This window comes from Antedon bifida, chromosome 2, assembly GCF_963402885.1.
Source record: "Antedon bifida chromosome 2, ecAntBifi1.1, whole genome shotgun sequence".
NCBI lineage: Eukaryota > Metazoa > Echinodermata > Crinoidea > Comatulida > Antedonidae > Antedon > Antedon bifida.
The window spans coordinates 5,700,365-5,723,084 of NC_136227.1; the positions used below are offsets into that span (position 1 = coordinate 5,700,365).

Here is a 22,720-nt window from a genome sequence, read left to right on the forward strand (position 1 = left end):
ATGTTTAAATCATATCATAGAGTATCTCTATGTTTAAATTAATATAGGCTACAACACAATTGAAATTAAAAAGAAAGAATTTTTTAAACCAGCTAGAGAACGCGGGAGAAGTCGATACGCTCCATTGATCACCAGGACCACCGGAAATGTCAATCATCTATACAAAACAAAACAACGGGAGATTCACAAGGTCACGTATTTATCAACACGAAGACAACCACACATGTTGACCGAGCAATTCGCAATAACCTTGAAGTTTGACCTATATTTGTGGTGTAAATGAAATTTACATTTGATTTTCTGTAATTTTATTTACTACTTGTTGTATTGGTGTATAATTTAGGTCTACGATGTTATTTCCTTGGCTAGCTAGTAGGGTAGTAAAACAATGAATTTGGACTGTAGAAGAACAGCGAAAGTATTTTCCTTACCGTGGCTGTTTTGCTGGTTTTGTTTGATGAGGTGGTATGCTGAATCGGCGGTTGCTGAATATTTTCAGAGTAAGTTTGAGTCTACGCTAGCTAGGCCTAGGTTTTTCGGGTTACATATACATGCTTTGCATACTATAATATTATCAGGTGGCCATAAATCCAGTAATAATAGAACAACAGATGTATGTCTAGTCTCTACTACTTACTACTAGACCACCAAGTCTAGGCCTATGCTTACTTAAAGTTAAATAAAATAATAATATTTAGTTTTGTTTAAATAATAAAATTGATAACAATCTTTATTTTGCAATCATTATATAAAAAAAAGATATTTATTTTTATAGGCCCAGGCATGTGATAAATTCTACCATTTATAGCATACTGGCACTACGACCGCATCTTTTTTTTCTTGACTGTACCTCTTGATGTTTTCTTGTTGGAGATCCTTTTTATAATAAATTTAATATAGATTAATATAATAAAACTCCAACTGAGAGGGAAGTAATAATAATATAATATAAAAATAAACGTTTTAATCTTTATTTGATCAACGTTGGAGATTCTGTTTACACATCTATACTTTACAATCTATTTTTACATTAATTCCTAATTTTTGATTAAATTATTCTTTTTTTAAATCTCGCTTAGATTCATTGGTCGCTCTTACCCAGGGGACTTCTGACTTGAATGGGTATCTGATAATGAGGTTAGCCCCAGATACTGAATGGATATCAGTGTGCAAGCAAAGCTGGGCAGGATCATACAACGAGAATGCAGGAGTAGCCTGTCGCCAACTGAACCTAGGCCTACCCAAGAAGAACATGCACTGGAACAGTAGCCTGCTGGAAGCAACATCATCATCAACTCAATTTGCTTGCATTGGAAATGAAGATTCCCTTCTACAGTGTCCATACATTTCAATAACAAATTGCTCAAATGATAATCGATTGTGGCTGGAATGTTCAGGATTTGACGGTACATTATTAAAAAATAAACTTAACATTAAAACATTATCAATATCCATCAAGGAAAGATCCATTATAATCCAGGATTACTAACATAAATAATATATAGTCTATCAAAAATGTTTATCTATCATAATTTCATTTCAACTGTCAAAAGGGGAGCGCATTCCCTGGATCTGTCTCTGTCCATTTATATGGATTTATTGTTTATTAGGCTCGCTGGTACTAGGCCCAGTGAAACAACTTGGCCTAGCATGATGATTGGGTAAACTCCATGGTATGATGGTGGTGTGTTCCATTAACTGCTATAGTCAACAATAGTATATCTGCGCCTGAATGGGGAGGGACCTTTGTCTATACAGAAGATCTACAGTGTGTGCAATCAACAAGCCATTACACAAAATAAGAAAAAAAGGATTGATTTTAAATCACTCTGAACTAACTACAGCTTGGTAGATTAAATAACAGATTGCAAGGCCATTGTTGATTATTGTTTTTATAATGGTGCTTGCCTAAAAAAGATATTGGTTAGGCTTTTTCAAATTAACACGCTTCACTAGTTTTCTATTGAATGGAAAGTACCAATATTGGCAACGAGTCAATCTAATTCCCTTGGCATTTCAGTATAATTTAATAGTTGCTTTATCAGTTTTCTATGTTTTTTTTTTAGAAATAAAATTACGGCTCACCGGAGGAGCTCACTTTGAGCAAGGCCGCGTCGAAATATATCACGATGGCGAATGGGGAACAATATGCGATAGGGACTGGACGATGGCAGATGCAAATATCGTCTGCAAAACGTATTTAAACTCGCAAGCTATTAATGCGTATAAAAGCATGCAAGACAATAATGATGTTGAACGTCCGATATTTATAGAAGATATTAGTTGCACGGGTATGGAAACAAATATTTTGGACTGTGCATTTAAAGGTTTGGAAGAAACACATGATTGCTCACATACAGATGAAGTCTGGGCAGACTGTGAAATTAGTAAGTTTAATTTGTTACGATAATAAGTGTTTTCTTTTGTTTTCCAATTAAAGTTGTTTCTTGCTTTCAAACAATGGTAAAATGGTAACGCCAGGAATAAGTAGTTTTACAACATAAATTGTTGTAAACATTTGTACAACAGCTATTCGTAAAAAAAGGAAATATTTTGGCACACATGGCGTGTCATAACAATATTTTAGCTCCTGGTGGTTAGTCCCTTAAAAAAGACAAATCTGTAACAACCAATTCACTACTGCAGCCTTTAACATAATATAAAAATTCAAAACTAATAGTTGTCTAAATTAAGATTGTTTTGTTATATCATTTCAGATATCGTAATTTCAGGCGGACAAAGCGTTTCAGCCAGTCTAATTACTGCACTTAGTATAATGGTTTTAGTCTTCTTGCTCGTCGTCGAATACTTTGGCTTACGTCGTTATCAGCGTTGGAAGGCCGAGCGTCGTGCAAGAAGACAAAATTTAAACGTTAGATTCCAGCCGCTTGACCGAAGTGCTTCGCAGAGCACGCAAGACCAGTTGAACGTTGGTGGCACTGTTGACTTTCACCAAATCATGGGTGTTGACTACCCATCCAATAGGACTTCGTCGTTGCCAAGTGTGAACCAATCACTGTACAGCAATAATTTGCTACTTATACCAACATCTCAAATAATAGATGAACCTCCACCTCCGTATACCTTCGTAGCCCAGAACGGAACAAGCATCGTTAACGAAAATTACGGACAATCGTCAACAGATCCACATTCTTCCAACTCAACATAATCAAATCAATTCTATTATTTATTATTAAAGAAAAATATATATTTTTATATATTCAAATACAGGGTATTAAATAACAACAGGGTTATTCCATTATGTAATAGGTGAAATTATATTTATATTTGTGTGCTGATAGGGTCAGCAGTCCGAGTAAGTAAACCAGTCTCTGTGAAATGGTGTAGCTTGTTAATAGGGTAATAGAGCATGAAGCATGCAGATTATCTGAGCATGATCGTAAACTATTTGCTGTTGTGATAGGTAATTGCTTCTACACCAAATTCTGCTCTTCAGTCGTGCAATTAAAAATGGGGCTAACATTGCAGTACTTTAGTAGTAAGAAGTAGTTTACCTAAAATTCCAAATCAGTTAAAAATGTCTTATCAATATGTCCTTACTCTCAAATGAAAGCAGTAATTTTATACATTTTTAAATATATATGCAAATTACTCATTTGCATACATTTTAATTATGTACATAAATTGTATCATAAACACTACTATTTTACTATTACATTTAAATGATAATTTTGAACATTTTTTTTTAAAGTAAATTAAATAATTTTATGGAAAATAATTGTTTTAATTCCATATTTTGTGTATAAGTACAGTACTCATGCAATGTACAGGATTGAAATAGGCCTACCAGAATACAGTGATTTTAGAATTTTAAAGTCCATTTATAACAGGTACTCAATTTGAAATCATTTGAATGTAGAATGATCAACCACCTGGGGTTCTCGCAGCTTGCGGGCCAAATCTGGTACATGAGCACATTTTATATGCACTGCGAAGATCTAACCAATATCCTTAAAACCGTTGACTTTGCAGGGACAATTTGCACCCATGGACTCTGTAATTCTGGGGATTTGGCTGACAATATTAATTTTACATACCTGTAACAAACCGAACTCCTGTACTACAATTTGGTGTGTAGGGGTGGGGGGTTGGTTGTTAGGGTTAAGGTGTGGGGGGGGGGGGGGGTTGTGATGGGGGTGTTCTAAAGAGTTTTGAGTGTAAATACATTATACTGTACTCAATAAAGCAGCTGATAAAATGTGTGAATATTCAAATTTAATTTGAATTAGTAGGATAAGCAATAAAAATTGGTACAGCACCAAAGACTACAAAGCAGTGAAGCGTTTCCAACATCTGCACATGCTCAAAAACATGTCTGTCCTACGTGTTCCGGTATTTCAGTGACTACCAAAATTTGTTGTCATTTCTGAAGGTATCCCAACACTCAGTTGGTTGTGTCCCAACAATCGAGAATTTTATGTATTTCTAAAACAGCTGATAAAAGATATGATCTTTGATCTCTGAAATAAGTATTGTATATTTGTATTGATATATTTTAACATGGTTTAAAATTATATTTAAGAAATAAAACATTTACCTACTGTGTGATTTTTCGATGAGATATTTATCTAGTATTAAAGAATGATACAGTAATGTTATTAGATGAAATATACATGGCATTACTTTTGTAAATGTATGGTTGCTTGAAGCCTGTTTTCACACTCAAATCTAACAGGGAAGAAATCCTTTCCTAAAGCTCTGTCCACACTGTCAAACTTTATGTGACAAAAAAATGGAAATATATTACTACCATATTTGAACATATCACGACCATATTTTGGCACATCACACATTTTTGTGTGTTTTAGTTTGATAGTGTAGACAGAGCTAAGCGGTGATTGTTTGCACATTTTTCCACATTAAAAAAGTAGAAACTGGGATTGTGGGATGGAAATAATATCGGGTCACATGCCCACCATAAACTTCACTTTTAATTTGTCTAGTGAAAAACGGGCTTTCCGAGACCATATCCATTATGAACTATGAAATAGCACCATCAGAAAATGAAAAGCTCTAAAGCTAAAGCTCTGTCTACACAATCAAACTTTATGTGACAACAAAATGTGATGTGCTCATATATAGACATGATGATGTCATATCACTATTATATTTGGGTGTATCACTAACTATATTTGGGCACATCACACTTTTTTTGTCAAACTAGTTTGATAGTGTTGACAGAGCTTTACTGAAGGTTTTCTTGTAGGCTCAGGAAAAAAAGCAAATTTATTAAAATATTGTTTTACCAAGAAAATCATTTTGATATCAACAGGAGAAACTAATGATGACAATCACAAGGGTTATCTGCCAAGTGTAATATGGTGTAATGGTAGGATGTCTGCCTATCAAGCAAATGATTACGGGTTCAAATCTCAGTTGGGGTGGCTTATTCTTCTCCTAACAGATTTCCTTATCTTTACCATTTAGACATTAATTAATTTTCCAGTTCACTGCAGGGCGGTTTAGAGCTTCCTCTATGCCTGACTGACTGAATATGTATACATGTATTCAGGGTTTTTTTACACAAGCTTTTTGTAGCCAACCATCCCAGGTTGCCTATAAAATGTGATACTTTATTATGTAAGATTTTCACATGGTCATGTTTTATTGAGATACATGAAATAAATCAAACGTAAGAGCATGTGTTGCTACCCTCTTATTTCTCAAGTACATTGTAACATTTAATTCTGCATGTTCATTTTCCCTTGACATTTATGTGATTAATCAATTTTTAATGATACATGCTAGTACTGTATACTGGACTGGTAAGGCCAAAGTAAAACAAATATTAGTTTCACAGAACATGAAAATGATAGTTTAAAGGTGTAGTCTCTGTATACCTTGAAAATCAGGATCAAGCGTTTTTTTATATAAAATTAGTATTATTCATCACTGATCATTTAAAAATTAAACAACAGGTGGTGATCGTGCGTGAAACTGGGCCATTAAAAAAAATTACGTCCTTTCCACTGGTGGATGCATATTGTGAGTGCTGACTGTATTTTGATAAACTACATTTGTTGGGTGGGGACAAGGTGTGGTTAAAATAATCCCTCGTAGAGATGATTTCAGCTTTTGGGGGTGTGTTTCAAATGTGAAGTGATGTTAGTCGGGTGAGGTTTTTTAAAAGCTGTATATTCTGTCTGAATGTTATTTGTATATAATGCATAATGGTAGGTAAATGTCAATATTTCAATAGAGATATAGGTGTACTACTAACAACAGTGCTGTGGGTGACAGTGACAGGATCTTGATAGAGCTACTAAACAACAGCCAATGCAGTGGGTACCAGTGACTGGATCTCAATAGAGCTACTAAACTAAACAACAGCCAGTGGAACAGTAACTGGATCTCAATAGAGATACTGGATCTCAATAGAGATACTGGACCTCAATAGAAATACTGGACCTCAATAGAGATACTGGATCTCTATAGAGATACTGGATCTCAATAGAGATACTGGATCTCAATAGAGATACTGGATCTCAATAGAGATACTGGACCTCAATAGAGATACTGGATCTCAATAGAGATACTGTAAACAACAGTGCAGTGTCCAAATATGTTATTTAATTAATTACTGACGACTACAAAAACTATTAATACAGAAACGCTTTAAACAAATGAAAGATAAAAGACAAAATTACAATTACAGATACAGTTATATTGCAATTATTCAATCAACTCAACATTTTTGGAATATTTTCAATTTCAATTAATTAGTAATAACACACAAATAAAAAAAAACAAATGAAATATTAAAGATTTGTAAACATTTGTAATTAGCGAATGAAATAATATTTATGCAGATTTACTTGAATATAATTACTTGAAGCTGCATAAATAATATTTATGCAAATTTCAGCATAAATTATGCAGATTATACCTACATCTGCATGAAAATAGAATCTCCTGTGGGTGGCATAGACATATCCTGGGATCCAATTCAAAAAGATAGAACAATAAATTTAGCACGTTTTACAATTGATAGTGCCCTAAGGGCTCACCACCCACTAAACTCAGGAGGGGATTAGCCTGAACTGAGGATGGGATTAGCCTGAAATTAGGATGGGATTAGCCTTAAATTAGGATGGTATTAGTCTTAAATTAGGATGGTATTAGCCTTAAATTAGGATGGGATTAGCCTGAAATTAGGTTGGGATTAGCCTAAAATTAGGATTTGGATTAGTCTGAAATTAGGATGGGATTAGCCTAAAATTAATACCAGGAGCTCAATTGTAAAACATTCAATATTACAGTACATTGCTTTATTACCACTTATCCCTATTGCATTGGTCTTTAATTTGGAGGGGAACCTGTAATTAAGTCTAAACACCACAGAACTCAAGGTGGTTTTTAATTGGAGGAAAACCTGTATACTAATTAAGTTTAACAGAATCCCAAGCGGTCATTAATTGGAGGCAGACATGTAACTAAGTCTGATTAATGTTTATACAGTATTTAAGATTCAGTTACTAACACACAGTAACTATGTAATACAATATATATATTTATATACTATATATCAATTTTGGTGTAAAATTTATGTCTAAGTACAGTAGATGAAGAATAAATATATAATATTTAAGTTCTTCTTCTTATTACACAATATTCCTTAAACGTTCTATATTTGCTTATATAACATGGTTAAAATACATTATGTTTACAAACAACAATATTTATTAGAGTACTAAATAAGTTACACAAGCCTGTAGCCAGGACTTTTACAGGGGGGTTGCTATTCCACAAAATAGGCCAAAAATTGTCATGAGCTAGGCTAGTTAGGCCTATAGTCAGTGGTGAAACAGCTATGAGTGCTCACTGGCTAAACCCAGGGGCCTTGGAGCTTATTAGGGGGGGGGGGGGGCTGAGCAGTGCCCAGGGGACCTCAGGCCTCTGCGTTACACCACTGCCTATAGTATTTACCATACTTGCTCAGCTGATCTCTAATCTGAAAAGGGCACTTCAGGAAAGAGGGTTTTGTTAGAATATCGTCTGGCTACAAACTTTTTAAATTATATTTCAAAAATCAACCAAGCTATAAATGAACCTCCACCATTTCACGTAAAAAAAATTTGAAAGAATCCTGGATGAACAAAATTAATAAGTAAATATAAAATTCTAAACCTGTACTATGAAAGAACAATCACTAATAATAATATTCGTTCTTATGTAGTGCTTATTGCACAATGCTTCTAAGCGCTTCACATTATTAACCCGATCATTTCTTTTTAACACATATGGAAACATACTCCCATAATGCAGCTAGCAATCAGCGCAAAGCTGTGTCTTGATCTAACCAGGTACCCATTTATACACCTGTGTGAAGAGAGGCAAACATAAGTAAAGTGTCTTGTCTAAGGATACAAGGAATGCGGCGAGAGTTGGATTCAAACTCACGATCAGTAATCTAACACACGCCTTAACAAAATTATACTTATAAGTCAACCATGCTTTTAAAGAAATACAAATATATTATATACTGAAAATAAATTAAAATCAAAGATTTACATCAATTTCTGATTTAAAAAAAATCATACTACAGATTGAAACATTTTTCGAACTGCAGATTTGGAAAAACATAATAATTAACCGAAAATTGAAATTTTTCAATGAATTTATATAAATATAATAGAAATATTTGTTAAAATTGTTTTTTGTAACCTGTGACTAAATGTACAATGTTAAAATATTTGTAACATTTGTAAATTGTATTATTATTATTCCAAATAGTTGTAAAGAAAAAAAATATCAATACTGGTACGGAATATAAATCTTAGTTCCCACTTTATGGTTGGTCGTCGTTTACTGTGGTACATTTTGCTTGTAAATTATTTTTGGGGGGTTATTTTTGTATTCTCCAGGCGCATATATGTCAGTACAATAATATATATAATATATATTAATTCTGTATCAATTGTCTTATAATTGTATCAAAATGTATTTCAGATTAAAACTTTAAATGTGACTGCTAAAGTACAAATATTTTAAAATTAATTAACATTGTATAAAGCTCTGTCTACACTACAAAAAAAATGTGATGTGCTCAAATATGGAAGTGATATGCCCAAATATGGGCACATCACAGTGTAGACAGATCTTAACTCACTAACATCAATTCTTAATTTATACCTAAATTATTTTTTTAGTTATTTTTCTTATTTAGTTTAACCCATGTAATGTTAATTTATTTATTTTCCGTGTTGTTTAAATCTTGTCTTTGTTTGGGCATGTCTGCCACAAGCTTTTTGCTTTTTTGAACATGCCTTCTTCATTCATATTACCTTTCTTTACACAATTTTGTATACTGTTTATTTGAAGAAAATAAATGTTACTTTGAATTGAATTGAATTGAATAACATTGACAGAAAATTGCAAACTATATATTTTAAAAAACCCCTATACAGTTTTATATACTTCTGCTATGTGTACAGTATATGTTATATTATCATGTACAGTAATTATTTGCACCAACTAATAATTATTTAAATACAATCAATAATAACCATGTGAAAATTATTCTACTGCAGTTACTGCAGAACTACATGTTATTAAAATGTTAAAGATGTATTGTCCCTTTGACTAATTCCAAAAAAATCATTTAACTGAAATACAGACGTTTTTTTGTACAAAAAATAACTAAATAAAGTTTTCGATCAAAACATATCTCATAATGCAACATGCTTGTTTGGCTACTCTGTATGCATAATCATTAAACTTCCTCGCGATCTGTGTGAACACCTTCTCAACCGTGACGAGTTGTAAACAATCCTAATTGGCATATCATGCATAATGCATACTCGTTGTTTGAAATCTTTGTTAACTTTTGCTCGCCACGATTTCCAGACGAAATGTAATCAAACTAATTTACCTGTTAATTATGTAAACTTGTTGTTTTTGGCTTGAATTTTCGACTAAAAGTGAATAACTTTAATATTACTTTGATATGGCCAATTTAAATTTAGAATATTTTGATCTTCATTTTTTGTGTTTCAAGGGACAATACATCTTTAAGCATAATTATGAAATTATATAGCAAGTAAACTTTTACATTCAAACAAATTGAACCATGTTACGTCAGTAAAAATGTAATTACTGCAGGAGAATATTGTTGACACGATCCTAAGATACAGGTATTACCATTAAATTATATAAAATCAAATACAGTACTATATCTACAAGGCAACTCTAATCCATTCATATGTAATTTACAATAACATTAACGAAATGTATAAAATTAATGTAAACTAATTTTTGTAAATTTCTACTTCAATCTAACACACTATATTCTAATACACAAACAAACTGAACGCTAAAATGCACCATTTTGGAATGTACTGGAAGGGCACTAATTGGCAAGAGGTGTTAAGCTTATGTTTTATTCAATATTTTCTCATTTGGCCTTCCATACACTGACCTTCTCAAAACAGTACTCTCTTAATGCAGAAATCTTAAAAGTCTGTTTCCACTAAGCGGATTTCATAAACAAATCAAAGATGTATATATTCTAGTCACTTTCATTTTTCAAATTGTTTCTACATTTTGCAAAAAAAAAAATTGCACAACCAATCACAGCTCAGGAAATGAGTAGTCAAATGAACGTAAGTGTTCAAGCTCGATTGAAACGAAAACCGCATATATGCGCTTTTGCAGTAGAAAATAATAAAAAGGATAACACAATTTTTTTCAGCGAATACATTCACCTAGTGGAAGCAGGCTTTAGGTTTCGAAAACTGACCATTCTTGACAAGGATGTTCAGTTTTGAGAGAAGTGATGACTATATTTTACATTATGCAAGTTTTAACATTGCCTAGAAGTGCGAAAGACTTTACCCAATGAAACAAAACAAAGTTATCGGGAGAAATATTAGCATTATGTTTTGTGGTAGTAATGTGCTTTGATAATTTGGAAAAACCCTAACAATATATTATTATAATAATAATCTATTTATCAAGTGGACATAATGCAAAAAAAATGAAATTTTATTGCAAACGAGAAAATTAAAAAAAAACATAAAAAGCTTACTGTAGAACCCCAGAAAAACAAACAATTTTCATTCTTAATAATTTTCAAACTAAAAAACATTTAAACAGTTCATATTAGTTAACCTATGTACGCGAGACCAAAATTTATTTTTTATTATCTAATTTTTTTTTATAATTCGTATATTTGTTTGTTAATATCATGTAGTGGTTATCACTAATATTTCAATTAATGTGAAATTTATAATTCTGTGTAGTAGTAGGTAACTTCAATATGACCTTTGACTCTTATAGTTTTTAAATACGAACATAGAAAAAGGTCATATTATTAATAACCGAATATCCCAATATGGATTTTATATCATTATTATGCGCATTTATGCAAACTTGTATGCCTTATGTTATTAAGGTGTGCTAACAACATTGTTCTGTTTGCAAAAATGAAGTCTAGAATGAAAGTAGGAAAACTGATAAAGGGTTTACATTGTGGATTGAGTACCTATTCTCGTAATGTATTGTAATACCCAATAATACATACTGTATACAGTACTTGTCAACAGTGTAAATATCTATCTATCACCTTCTTCATACAGTAGTACGGGTCAAAAATCATTCTCTTGACTCTTTTTTTACAAGTTTTTCTCTTTTCAAACATCACCATCATTACTGCGGTATGTACGGCTTCTGGAAAGAGGTTGGAGAGTTGGCTGCTTCCACTTGGCTGTTCGAAGGCAGCGGTTGGTCAACATTCTCGTAGCCGCTAGCTGAAGGAGACGGATAGCTGCTGTACTGACCGCCTCGATTACGGAAATGCACAAGCAAAATGAACGAAGACAGAGGCTTCAACAGGAGATTGAAAATAGACATACTAAAACATTGGTTAAGGAATATGCACAAATAAAAAGAGGTGTACATGGAAAAGGGGTGTACATGGATAACCCAACACTGAGTGTTTAAATTCAATTCATTGAACACCCCCATATAAAAATGGTACAATCAACAAATATAACTTTTTTTTTTTTTCTTATTTTACTATTTGTTGATTTGAAAATTCATTGGGAATACTTAAAAATGTCAAAATTTCACTCACTATCTCAACTTCGTACAAATACTGTCATATAGTTTATGGCTGATGTCTGTCGCAAAAACAATGACGTCTGTCGCAAATGACGCCTGTCGCAAATGACAATGTCAATTAGTTCAATGACATTCATCTGTATGATGGATGAAACTAAGCCAGGACTGTTTAAAGCACCTTGGCTGGTCCTATCATTGATCAAGGGCTTCACATGCCAGTGCCCACGCTTGGCCAGAGGAAAGGCATGAACCAATACGTCTGAGGCATATACTAGATGCAGGGGCTGCCATAATAGTCAGCAGTGCTGATTTCAAATGCCCAATGGGACCCCAGCTCCATATACAGCTACAGCACCCGATATAGTCTCAGATGATCTCCCATCCAAGCCCTAACCTGGCCCAACGTTACTTAACTTCAGTGATCTGACGAGAACCGGTGTGCATATAGTACTTAAGGGGAAATGTACTAGTCTACTGTTATTGGTTACATTCATGAAGTCACAATTTATATATGAAAGTAAAAGGATACGTCTTGCTGAATTTCACAGAACCTGCTATAGTAAAAAAAAAACCAAAAATACAATTAATACAGGGGTACTGTATATGAAACTTGATAAGGCAAAAAAAAGAATATGAATTATTAATTAGTATTAGTAATGATAATTAAGTTCAAGTTAAAAGGAGGTCAGGGTTCCCTCTAATCTTTTTACAATTGAAGGTATGAAACGAAGAAATAAACAAAATTGATTCCAAACTTCCAATAGGAGGCATAAAATATACTGTGTGTAATCTATTGCACACTACTAAAGTGCTGTGAGAGCACAAATATTTTATGAACAGAGCACTATAGTACTGTATTTGTGTGAATGTAACTTGCTTTACTGCAGTAATGAAGTGGATGGCGTGGGAGGAATGTGGGGGAAATTATTGATAAGAAATGATGAGGAGAACAGAATGTGTGTACACTTACTGTCGCTATTAGGAGTATCAAAAAATACAGCAAGAAAGATTATATCCATTACAATGCTTATTACATGTAAGAAGAGGTACTGAAAAAAAAAACATAAACAAACATTTAACAATAATATTTGATGATGTAACAAGTAAAACAGGAACATCAATGCAGTGCAAGTTTTATAATAAATAATAACCAGGCAGTGATCGTATTCAAGTGAGATTTTCTCTATTTCACTTAAGTGGTATTCACTTATAAAGAACTTTTACATTTTAAAAAGTGTGAATTGAATACGATCTCAGACACCACCATAGGCCAATTATACACCAATCAATATGTATTTCACTTAAGTCAATAAATATTTAAGAATTTCACTTTAGTAGTATTCACTTAGATAGGTGAATTTGTAAATTTTAAGTCTCAAGTATAAAACACCACCAGTTGCCACATTCAGTATTTCACTTAAGTCAATAAATATTTAAGAATTTCACTTTAGTACCTACTGTACAATACAATTCTTACCATTTGTATACTGTCGGTTGACTCAGAGTGTGCGATAGCCCACAGGCCGCAAAGTATTATGGTGATGTTCATTATTAAGTATGCATCGGGTAAAAACCCACTCTGTGAAGCCCTACAAGAAATAAAGGGAAGAATGTTAACCAAAATGATGTTAAATGTGCTGAATGGTATAACACTGTCTGCTTAGAACCATAAAACGTACTACTGTAAGGTACTGTACTGTCGACCATAAGCCTGTACTGTATTTTGTACTGTGATTAAACATACAGCACACTGGCCTGTAGCCAGGTTGTTTGGGAGACTTGAATGAACTCGCCATTTCCTAGCCCAACAAAATGTAAAAATTTAATGCCCAAACAAATAAAATTTAAAAAACAATCAAACAAACAAACAAAAAAAATCAAGAGAGAAGTTTTAAACACAAATATTTGCTAAAAGAAAATATACAGTATTAGATAGTTTTAAAGTGAAATACTCAATTATTAAACGAATGACAGCAAAATTCTACATACCATATTGTTAATACAAAATGTATGATGACAACTGCCTGTAAGACAAGATTTTAAAAACAAGAATATTTAAACAAACCACAATGGAGAGAAAAAAGTACAGTAGGTTAGCTTATTTACTCTTATTTGTCAAAATAGGGTAAATGTTGTTTCTTCGCCTCTTTGTTTATAATAAATATAAAGTATGCCAATTTTCATAATTAAAATTCCATCCGTTGTCAAAAGTATTAGTTATTAAAATGGTTGATAGAAAAAATTAAGAGAGGGCGCTGTGTGCTTCTGCAATGTAATCCTGTTCAAATTAACATACATTAATAGCTAAAGCATGTTTGTTGTAGACTCTATGTGTGGACAGAGGTTTATACAGATTTCTCTCCTGGCTAAAGGAGTGTGTACAGAGGTGATACTTATGTCAGAAACTGGTACTGTATATAAATATTAGTATAAATTGTTGTGTTCAGAACTAAATGATAGTTACTAGTCTACTGTACAGTATCCCTTAGATGTACAGTTCTGTAATTGAACATTACGCAGCGCTTCATGGGTCATTATCTACGCTCCAATGCACAATTCATGCATAATACAAAGGTCTAAAGGCCAATTCACAAAGGCAGGCGGTAACAGTAAGCTGAAAACAAAAATATAGAATTTACAGTATGTTATATTTCTTATTACCATTTACACACAACGTGAAGTGCAGACGGTTTATGGTAAACCTGCTCAGGTCAGGGCCACATAAAACCCAGGTATTTGTCATGAGTGGCTTTCTGGTCCCAGACAAGCTACACGATTTTCTGCACGTACCGTTTTCCCATTCGTCTTTGTAAATTAGCCTTACCTCAGAACCTTTTTTAGAATTATACAAAGCTTTACAAAAAAACATTTGTTTAATATAAAAAAATGTTAACCGCTTTACAATATTCATGAAATCGGTTGTGTCTTCTGATTGATATTTTGTGTACTATTGAGTGCCCTGTGTAAAGAACGTACTTACAGTAACAAAAAAAAAAACAAATCCATGCATATCGTGAGTAAAACCAGCCAGACATTGTATTTGTAAGTTGTACTCAATTAAGACAATGGCAATGCGGTGAGTAAAAATGACGATTTAAAATTAAAAGGCTCATCATAAATACTGTATGTATGCAGTGGACTTTAAAAAAAACATTAAAAAATTATTTTTGTTTTCTTATTTTATTAATATTAATTATTCAACTACTGTAGCACACCCTACTACTACAGTAGGTTATCAGTAATCACATGTTCCCTAATAACACACACCTATAGGCTAGCCTACTGTAGACCAAGCCCAAACTACTGTAATCCGCTTACTACACTTCTACCTAGGCCTATAGATAGTACAGTATATAAGTCTAGGCTACTAGATAGATAGAGGGCCTAGGCCTAGCTAAATTTTGATGGGAAAAAGAGTCGATAAACATATGCTCAAAACAATTTGAAGCACCAAAACTAACCTTCAGTGGAACACGAGCTAGAGGATTAGAATCAAATTGACCATCCATTACAAAATAAGATCTTGTTTTATTCTATTTAATAAAATTTGGACAAATTCAGTCTTGTATTTTGTTTTAAAATCTTTAGGCCTAAATCGGTTTATTTTTCCACGCAAACACAACGACGATATCGCGTCACTTGCACATGATCTTCTTGTGAAAAAAACAAATACAGAAAAGCGCCCTCATCTGGTTATGTTGTGTACAATTTACGCTTGGGTCGCCATTTTGCTCACGTGTGAAAAGGAAAATGTAAGTTAATTTTATACTATTTTAAACAGTATTTTATGCTAAGGATTTTGTTTTAAAGAATACAGCTTATTGCAGTAAACTTGAGTGCATAATTTCTGTGAATTTTTATAGCAATATGACGCAGTACGTTCGTACAGTCGAAGACGAAAATGACCCGGAGCCGATGGAACTCCCAGTCGAGACCGATGGTACGATATTGTTGTCGACGCTCCACGCTCAGTACCCGGGCGCGACTGGGCTGAAATACCGCAATCCCGATTCTGGTGCTATGAGAGGGCTACGTTTGGTAGAAAACGCAATACAGCCACCGGATGATGTGTGGCATGATTATTTATATATTGCTGCATTCCCTAAAAATACAGTTACAGGTAAATTAAATAAACTAAGCCTAAATGAAGTCAAAATACAGTTTATTATACAAAATACAAATTAACATTGCCAGTGGTGGAATCAGATGGGTGGAGTCGGTGAACTGCTGGGGCGCCATCTATCATTAACTATCCAGTCCAGTGGGCCATGGTCAGCAGGCTATACAGCAAAGTATAGTTCAGTAGTACCACTGCCATGGTAATGGAGTGCAATTCTTTTGGAGATAAGAGGATGAATAATTACATTAGATTTACATTCTGCTGCATACTGGGTAATATGCTAGTCCCGCCCACATTCCCAATCATATCATGCCATCGTCATTGAGATATTGGTCAATTAACATTTTTATTGTAGATAACAAAAGAAAGGGCGAAGAGACACAAGACAATCCCGTAGGAAAAACAAGGAAAGTAGAAAGGAACAAATCAACAGATTTAATTGTTCTAGGTCTGCCATTCCGTACCAAACCAGAGGACATGAAAAGCTACTTTGAACAATATGGGGAACTTGAACTTGCAGAAGTAAGGAGTAAAGGGTGTTTCACACCTGTTCTGGCACGGTCCCGGTTCGGCGCCAATCAAATCAAACATCAATTTTTTTAAAACATCGTCGATATGCCGGAACAAGTGTGAAAGACACATGACTTTCATACAGTAATTAGGCCAATTCTTACTGATTATATTAAAGCTTTGTCTACACTATCATCAAATTAGTTAGACAAAAAAAGTGTGATGTGCCCAATTATGGTAGTGATATGACCATCATGTCCATGTGCACATCAAATTTTTTGGTCGCATAAAGTTTGATAGTGCTTTAAACAACATTTAAGTGCAACAAATATTTCCAAATGATTGTAAACAAATTAATAAATAACAACTATTTCTTTTTAGATTAAAAATGACCATATAACAGGCAAGTCCAAAGGATTTGGGTTTGTCCGGTTTCAAGACCCTACAGTGCAAGATAAAGTTGTTTCTAGACGACATCAAATTGATGGAAGGTGGTGTGATGTGAGGTATCCTGATCGTGTAAGTATTGACGTTATCCAAGACCTATGTTTGTGTAGCTCACATCCTTTTTTAAACACTTAATTGTTAGTGTTGAATTCCCATAAAATTTCTAATAAATTTATTTCATAACAAATTAAATTTACAGGGTTACCCTGAAAGAGAACAGAGCAAAAAGATATTTCTGAGACGTGTTGGTGATGGAACCACTTCTGAAGACTTGTACTCGTACTTTGGGCAGTTTGGAGAAGTTACAGACGTCTACATTCCCACACCGTTCAGAGGCATCGCTTTTGTAACGTTCGCAGATGCCGAAGATGCCATGAAATTGCTGGGAGAAGATCGTACTATAAAGGTTAGTTGGAGGCCTAAGTAAGTTACCTTAACGGAGCAGATTTTTGTGTTAATTTGTGTGCTAGTGTTTCCTAGAGGAATATTTAAGGTAACGCAACGGTGCTTTTACATGCCATGTCTCCATTTCAGCAGATTCTTTTGTCAATTTCAGGGTTACAGTGTACATATTGACAGAGCAGAACCCAAGCATTCAAGACAGTTCATGCAGCGAAACATGGACAACAACCCAATGATGCAGATGATGCAAGGATATGGAGGTGGTGGTGGAGGAGGAGGAAGAGGTAAGAATGCATTCTCACTGCCAAGCCATACAGGGTTGAGTGCCATGACTTGGGCATATAGGGTTTATCCAGGGTGTCGAACTAAAGTCATAGGGAACCTTGAGTGTCAGTGCTCGGTTACACACATTGTTATGTTTCCCATACCTCCTATTATTCGGGATGTGCAATACAATACATGCAATCTGAAAGAAAGGAGACAATTTGTTAACATATTGAAAATTATATACAAGTTCTTTTTATATAAAGTTTACACATTCTATGTTACAGACTATGGTTCTGGACATGGCCGCTACAATGATCGTAGTCGCAGCAGTAACTCACGACGTGGTTACGATGACAGACGTTCAAATAACTATGGAGGTTCAGGTAACCCTGGTGCGATGTCAGGTGGTGGTGGAGGGGGCGGGGGAGGACAAGGCGGTGGGGGAGGAGGAGGAGGAGGAGGTAGTGGTGGTGGTGGTATGAATCAGTTGGGTAACCTCTCCCTAAATGCTATGGTTGCAGCTACTGCCCAGGCCCTTGCCCAGAACTTTAACATGATGGGTATGATGAATCAAGGAACTGGGGGAGCTGTACAGGGCCAGCAGCAACAGGCACAGCCGACACAGCAGCAACCTGGGTCTTTCGGGGACGGTCAGAATGCTCTTGGTTGGGGTGGTAATACCGGGACTCAGGATAGTAATTCAATGAATACTATGGGAGGGGGATTTTTTACCTCCGGATCAAAGGAAGGTGGTAGCTGGTAAATTTTTTTAGAAATAATCAACATTTCTTGTAATGTATAACATATGTTCACATTTTCCAAAATGTTGATATTAAGCAATGTTTCAGCTTATAAACTATTAAATTACAGTAATGGTCGGTAGATCCAAAACACAGTGCATTTAAAATTTAGTTTTTTTAATTACCCTATTTTAGTTTCAATTTAAAAGCAAGAAAAATAGTGAGAATATTTAAGTGTGTGTGTTTTTAATGTTGTATTGAGATTAATGTACGAAAGATGTTTATATTTTTAAAAATTCATGAAAGAAGGATTTTTATCAAATATGCTTTTGAAAATTCATTTTTAATTACCTTTGAGCAGGTGTTACTACTGTACTTTTTACTTACCATCTGTTGTTACCAAATATGTATGCTTCTACTCTCTAATATCTGATATATAATAACAAGTTGTTTAAAGAGATGAAAATAATTATTATTTTATTGGTTGGTAATTTAATCGAGCTGTACAGTAAAACATTAAGTAATTCATTTTAAATTTTAATATTATTTGCATATTTATTATGAATATGCATGACACAAAGTGGCTTACTCAAATTGTTAGCTGGAGTTGCAGTTAAATTGTTTACAGTTCTTGTAATTGTTAGTTTTAGGGATTATAATACTCAGAATTGTGGGAAATGTCGGTGAGGTTTGTAGGTGGTATCATTTAAAAAAAATAATGTATGTATACGTAATCGTCAGTATGTTGAAAGAACTCAATAGAAGATGTAAGGGTGTAAATACAATTTGTTAAAGTGTTCAAGCGAAGTTTGAGAATGGAAATTTCATATATTGTCGACGAAATTGTGAGAACATTTTAAAAGGTGGCTAAAATATGGTACGGAAAAGATGATGTGGTTTACAGGTTGCCAATAAAACTTGTTTACTTTTATATTGTTTATATGTTAAGTTGTAGTGCGATTGTTAAAAGATGAAAATCATGAAGTGCGTGCTATGGTCGCAGTAGTTTCTCGGAGAGAAGCACGAACGACACAATGCTGTATAATAAATGATGATTTTTGTGATAGACGTGATCGTGTGTTTGTGCATTGTGTTTATTTTGTGGTTGCAATGAGCTGCTAAAACATGAGAACAGATGTTTAGTGGGCTTTCGTACACATGTGTAGAATATGGTAATTAGAGAGAAACCTGAACTATGACCTTATGACAGGAAATTAAGAGAATGTTGGGATATGTCCTGCTAAAACATGAGAGCAGATGTTTAGTGGGTTTTCGTACACATGTGTAGAATATGGTAATTAGAGAGAAACCTGAACTATGACCTTATGACAGGAAATGAAGAGAATGTTGGGATATGTCCTGCTAAAACATGAGAGCAGATGCAGTTGTTTGTACAGTATTTGAGAAAAATCTGAACTGTGACCTTATGGCAGGAAATGAGGGGAATGTTGGGATATTACAACTGATAGTTGAAAGGAGGCTCAAGTACGGTTTTAGACAGTTTGCGAGAAGATTTAACCAGAGATGATTAAATTAATGGTTGTGTAAATGAAAGAAAACAGGCGATTATGTCAACAGAAGAGGAAGATGTTGCTATTTTAAAGTGGGTGATCGTTATTGCATTGTTTCTTCCTACGAACATTTGCGATGAGTGAAATATTGGTGGGAAAGTTAAAAAAATACTGTATGGACGAAAATATGTGAGTATTTATATTACTTGTGTGGTGACGAATGTGTATATCAAGAATAATATTTTACATAAAAAATAAATTGTTTTCATTCATTTTGAACATAAAAATGCATGGAAGAATAATTTTGATGAGAATTGAAATTGATTATATTAAAATTGGTTGAAAATGAAACATATTGGAAAATGATAGATGGTTATTCATATTTTATTCGATTAATCACAGTTATCAAATTAATGACATGTAAATGCAATATTGATTATCTTAAGTAAAGATTTACTGTAATTGGTTATTCATATTTTTCAAATTAATCACAGTTTGAAATTAAGCAATTCTGTAAGAATAATTTATATCAAGCGTTAGAAACTTAAATTGGCTAAAGATGAATATTGGAATCATGTATAAATAAACAGTATTTATTAACACTTTCAATCAAAGCTTTCAAACAATTCTTGAACTTTGACCTTTGGGCTCTATTTCACAAACACTTTAATCATTCATATTAATTTAGTAGGGCATCCTACACTACTGTATATTGAAAAAAATCAACATTCACTTTTGCATTCAAAGTGAAAATTCATCATCGCTTGTAATGTAAAAATAAATTTGCACCAAAGTTTATGCAAACTTTGCACTAGTATTTGAACTGAAAATCTGAGCACTCATTTTGTACTTAACTTTATTAGTATATATGTGCCTGTGTTATTTTAAGATTTATTTAGGATTTTATTTATCAAAACATTTTTTCTCTTTTTCCAGAACGTTACGATCGTCATCGGGACTGGCGTTGATGCAAGATTGTGTGTGTGTGAAATGTGTGATTCGCAATGAGACTTACAGGTGATGTGATAAACCCAAAAACCGAATTTCGAAACCAAAGTTTTTGATTAGATAATTAATTTAGGTATGTAATCAAATAACACTAAAGACTGTGAGAGTAAGGCTACATTAATAAATAGGAGCCAGACGGTGGGGGAGTGGGGATTTGAATTGTGTAGCATAGAAAATGTAAAATAACTATTCATTATACATTTACAATAAAATAATGTGCTAGGTGGACATGAAATTTTGACAGAAAAAAAATCCCTATATTCAACCCATTTTCCCCTCTTATAGAATATACTACATGTAAATGTACTGTATCTAGGTAAATTATGTAATACTGCATCATATGTGAGTACTGTATCATAGGTAAAATGTCAAAGATGACAGTGACACTGTATTTACCTTACTGTAACCTTAAAAATAATTCCCGATTTGGATAAACTGGTCATATGTGATGCACTTGTGTGTTGTATCACAGCACTTGCCTAGATACAGCAAGGTGAATAGTAGAACTAGTGTTTATTATTTATCAGTAATATAGTGTATTTTTCTTTGTTTACTTTTGTAGATAATGGAATTAACCTGAAGTATTATCAAGTGTTTAAATGCAGCTGATGATTGGAGAGAGTATTACCAACTATGTATTTCAGATCATGTGGAACTTTGGTGCAACTATCCCTCATTTATTGTTTTCTCTCAAATTAAAGAATACTGCTTCATATTAGCGTAAATTAATAAGCATTGAAATACAGTAATACTTTGTGATGAATCCCACATTTGTTGATGATCAATTTTATTTTATCAGGTGCTTATTATTTTTAGCATAAATTTTAATTAGGTAAGATGTACAAAAAAAATAAATGACTATTTTGTAGGACAATATTGTACTACAGTCAATGAGCCACGCCAACCAGGGGTGGGGATGCCTAGGTCTCTGAAACCTGCTGTGGTGTATTATGTTTTTCCCAAATACTAAATAAGAAAGTTCCCACCGTATTACATGAATTTCTAATTTATTTCTACATTTGGAAAAAACAAATCGTTTCGTTGTTATGCATGTGAAGTCCTCAACCATAAATTTTAAGCTCGGAATATATTTATATGTTCATATATCTAACTTAATTATAAGGATGTTTGAACTGTAAATATCAACCCCTATTAAGGGGACACTTTTATGGGTCCTGAAGGTGTCCCCTTAATATGGATTCTACTACATTCATTTCTGGAAAGTTGCCTACTGTATTAGAAAGTTATGGATATGTTATCTATGGCACGCTGATATATGGTAAGGTGTTGTAAAATATTGTTTTGGGTCGAGGTGTTCTAATAATTCAGTACTTTTAATAAAGATTATCATAGTTATCATTTTATATCATTGTATTGTCCTTTATTGTCTCGAGATGCATTATCATTATTTGAACGGAGTATATTGTATCCTAGACTTGCCCAAGTCTGTATTTAATCCACCAGTCGGCCTTTCGATTTTTGCATGAAAATACAAGCTCAAGTAGTGTACATATGAAATGCCATATGTGCCAAAATATTCATCTTTTTACTAATATTAAGTCAAAACCTCGACTAGACTTGTATCCAAGTTCATATCAACAATTTGACTAAATTAGTAAATAAATAGACCAGTA

The 22,720-nt window shown here is 33.5% G+C and overlaps 3 protein-coding genes across 4 annotated transcripts; 2 read left to right on the forward strand and 1 right to left on the reverse strand.

Annotated features, from left to right (window-relative positions):
- The first annotated feature begins 203 nt into the window (after nucleotides 1-203).
- On the forward strand, nucleotides 204-4,052 carry LOC144835990 (antigen WC1.1-like). The gene is made up of 4 exons (XM_078691153.1): nucleotides 204-500; nucleotides 1,080-1,406; nucleotides 2,067-2,387; nucleotides 2,718-4,052. Exons 1-4 carry the CDS (start codon nucleotides 389-391, stop codon nucleotides 3,167-3,169), a joined length of 1,212 nt encoding a protein of 403 aa, XP_078547279.1. The 5' UTR covers nucleotides 204-388; the 3' UTR covers nucleotides 3,170-4,052.
- A 6,595-nt stretch (nucleotides 4,053-10,647) lies between these two features.
- On the reverse strand, nucleotides 10,648-15,823 carry LOC144836013 (type-1 angiotensin II receptor-associated protein-like). The gene is made up of 6 exons (XM_078691182.1): nucleotides 15,543-15,823; nucleotides 14,071-14,105; nucleotides 13,559-13,670; nucleotides 13,052-13,130; nucleotides 12,611-12,635; nucleotides 10,648-11,872 (listed from the first exon to the last, which is right to left on the reverse strand). The coding sequence occupies exons 1-6, from the start codon at nucleotides 15,588-15,590 to the stop codon at nucleotides 11,668-11,670; spliced, it is 504 nt and encodes a 167-aa protein (XP_078547308.1). The 5' UTR covers nucleotides 15,591-15,823; the 3' UTR covers nucleotides 10,648-11,667.
- On the forward strand, nucleotides 15,785-22,450 carry LOC144835994 (TAR DNA-binding protein 43-like). Of its 2 annotated transcripts, none has more exons than XR_013611132.1 (9): nucleotides 15,785-15,833; nucleotides 15,945-16,201; nucleotides 16,557-16,723; nucleotides 17,093-17,230; nucleotides 17,358-17,564; nucleotides 17,715-17,844; nucleotides 18,112-18,210; nucleotides 21,015-21,159; nucleotides 21,649-22,450. XR_013611132.1 is itself a non-coding variant. In XM_078691160.1 (9 exons), exons 2-8 carry the CDS (start codon nucleotides 15,949-15,951, stop codon nucleotides 21,044-21,046), a joined length of 1,026 nt encoding a protein of 341 aa, XP_078547286.1. In that variant the 5' UTR covers nucleotides 15,785-15,833; nucleotides 15,945-15,948; the 3' UTR covers nucleotides 21,047-21,095; nucleotides 21,649-22,450. The 2 variants fall into 2 exon arrangements, 1 of the variants encoding a protein (XP_078547286.1); XM_078691160.1 differs by having other exon boundaries at nucleotides 21,015-21,095.
- The last annotated feature ends 270 nt before the right edge of the window (nucleotides 22,451-22,720 follow it).

Bases quoted from the DNA above. Each gene is read 5' to 3' on its own strand.
- LOC144835994 (XM_078691160.1), top strand. From the start codon at position 15,949: ATGACGCAGTACGTTCGTACAGTCGAAGACGAAAATGACCCGGAGCCG. The intron at 16,202-16,556 runs GTAAATTAAATA...TTTTTATTGTAG, and splicing joins CCCTAAAAATACAGTTACAG to ATAACAAAAGAAAGGGCGAA. The intron at 16,724-17,092 runs GTAAGGAGTAAA...ATTTCTTTTTAG, and splicing joins GGGAACTTGAACTTGCAGAA to ATTAAAAATGACCATATAAC.
- LOC144835990 (XM_078691153.1), top strand. From the start codon at position 389: ATGAATTTGGACTGTAGAAGAACAGCGAAAGTATTTTCCTTACCGTGG. The intron at 501-1,079 runs GTAAGTTTGAGT...AATCTCGCTTAG, and splicing joins GGTTGCTGAATATTTTCAGA to ATTCATTGGTCGCTCTTACC. The intron at 2,388-2,717 runs GTAAGTTTAATT...ATATCATTTCAG, and splicing joins CTGGGCAGACTGTGAAATTA to ATATCGTAATTTCAGGCGGA.
- LOC144836013 (XM_078691182.1), bottom strand. From the start codon at position 15,590: ATGGATGGTCAATTTGATTCTAATCCTCTAGCTCGTGTTCCACTGAAG. The intron at 12,636-13,051 runs GTAAGTGTACAC...TTTTTACTATAG, and splicing joins TGATACTCCTAATAGCGACA to CAGGTTCTGTGAAATTCAGC. The intron at 11,873-12,610 runs GTATCCTTTTAC...CCAATGTTTTAG, and splicing joins TCTGTGAAATTCAGCAAGAC to TATGTCTATTTTCAATCTCC.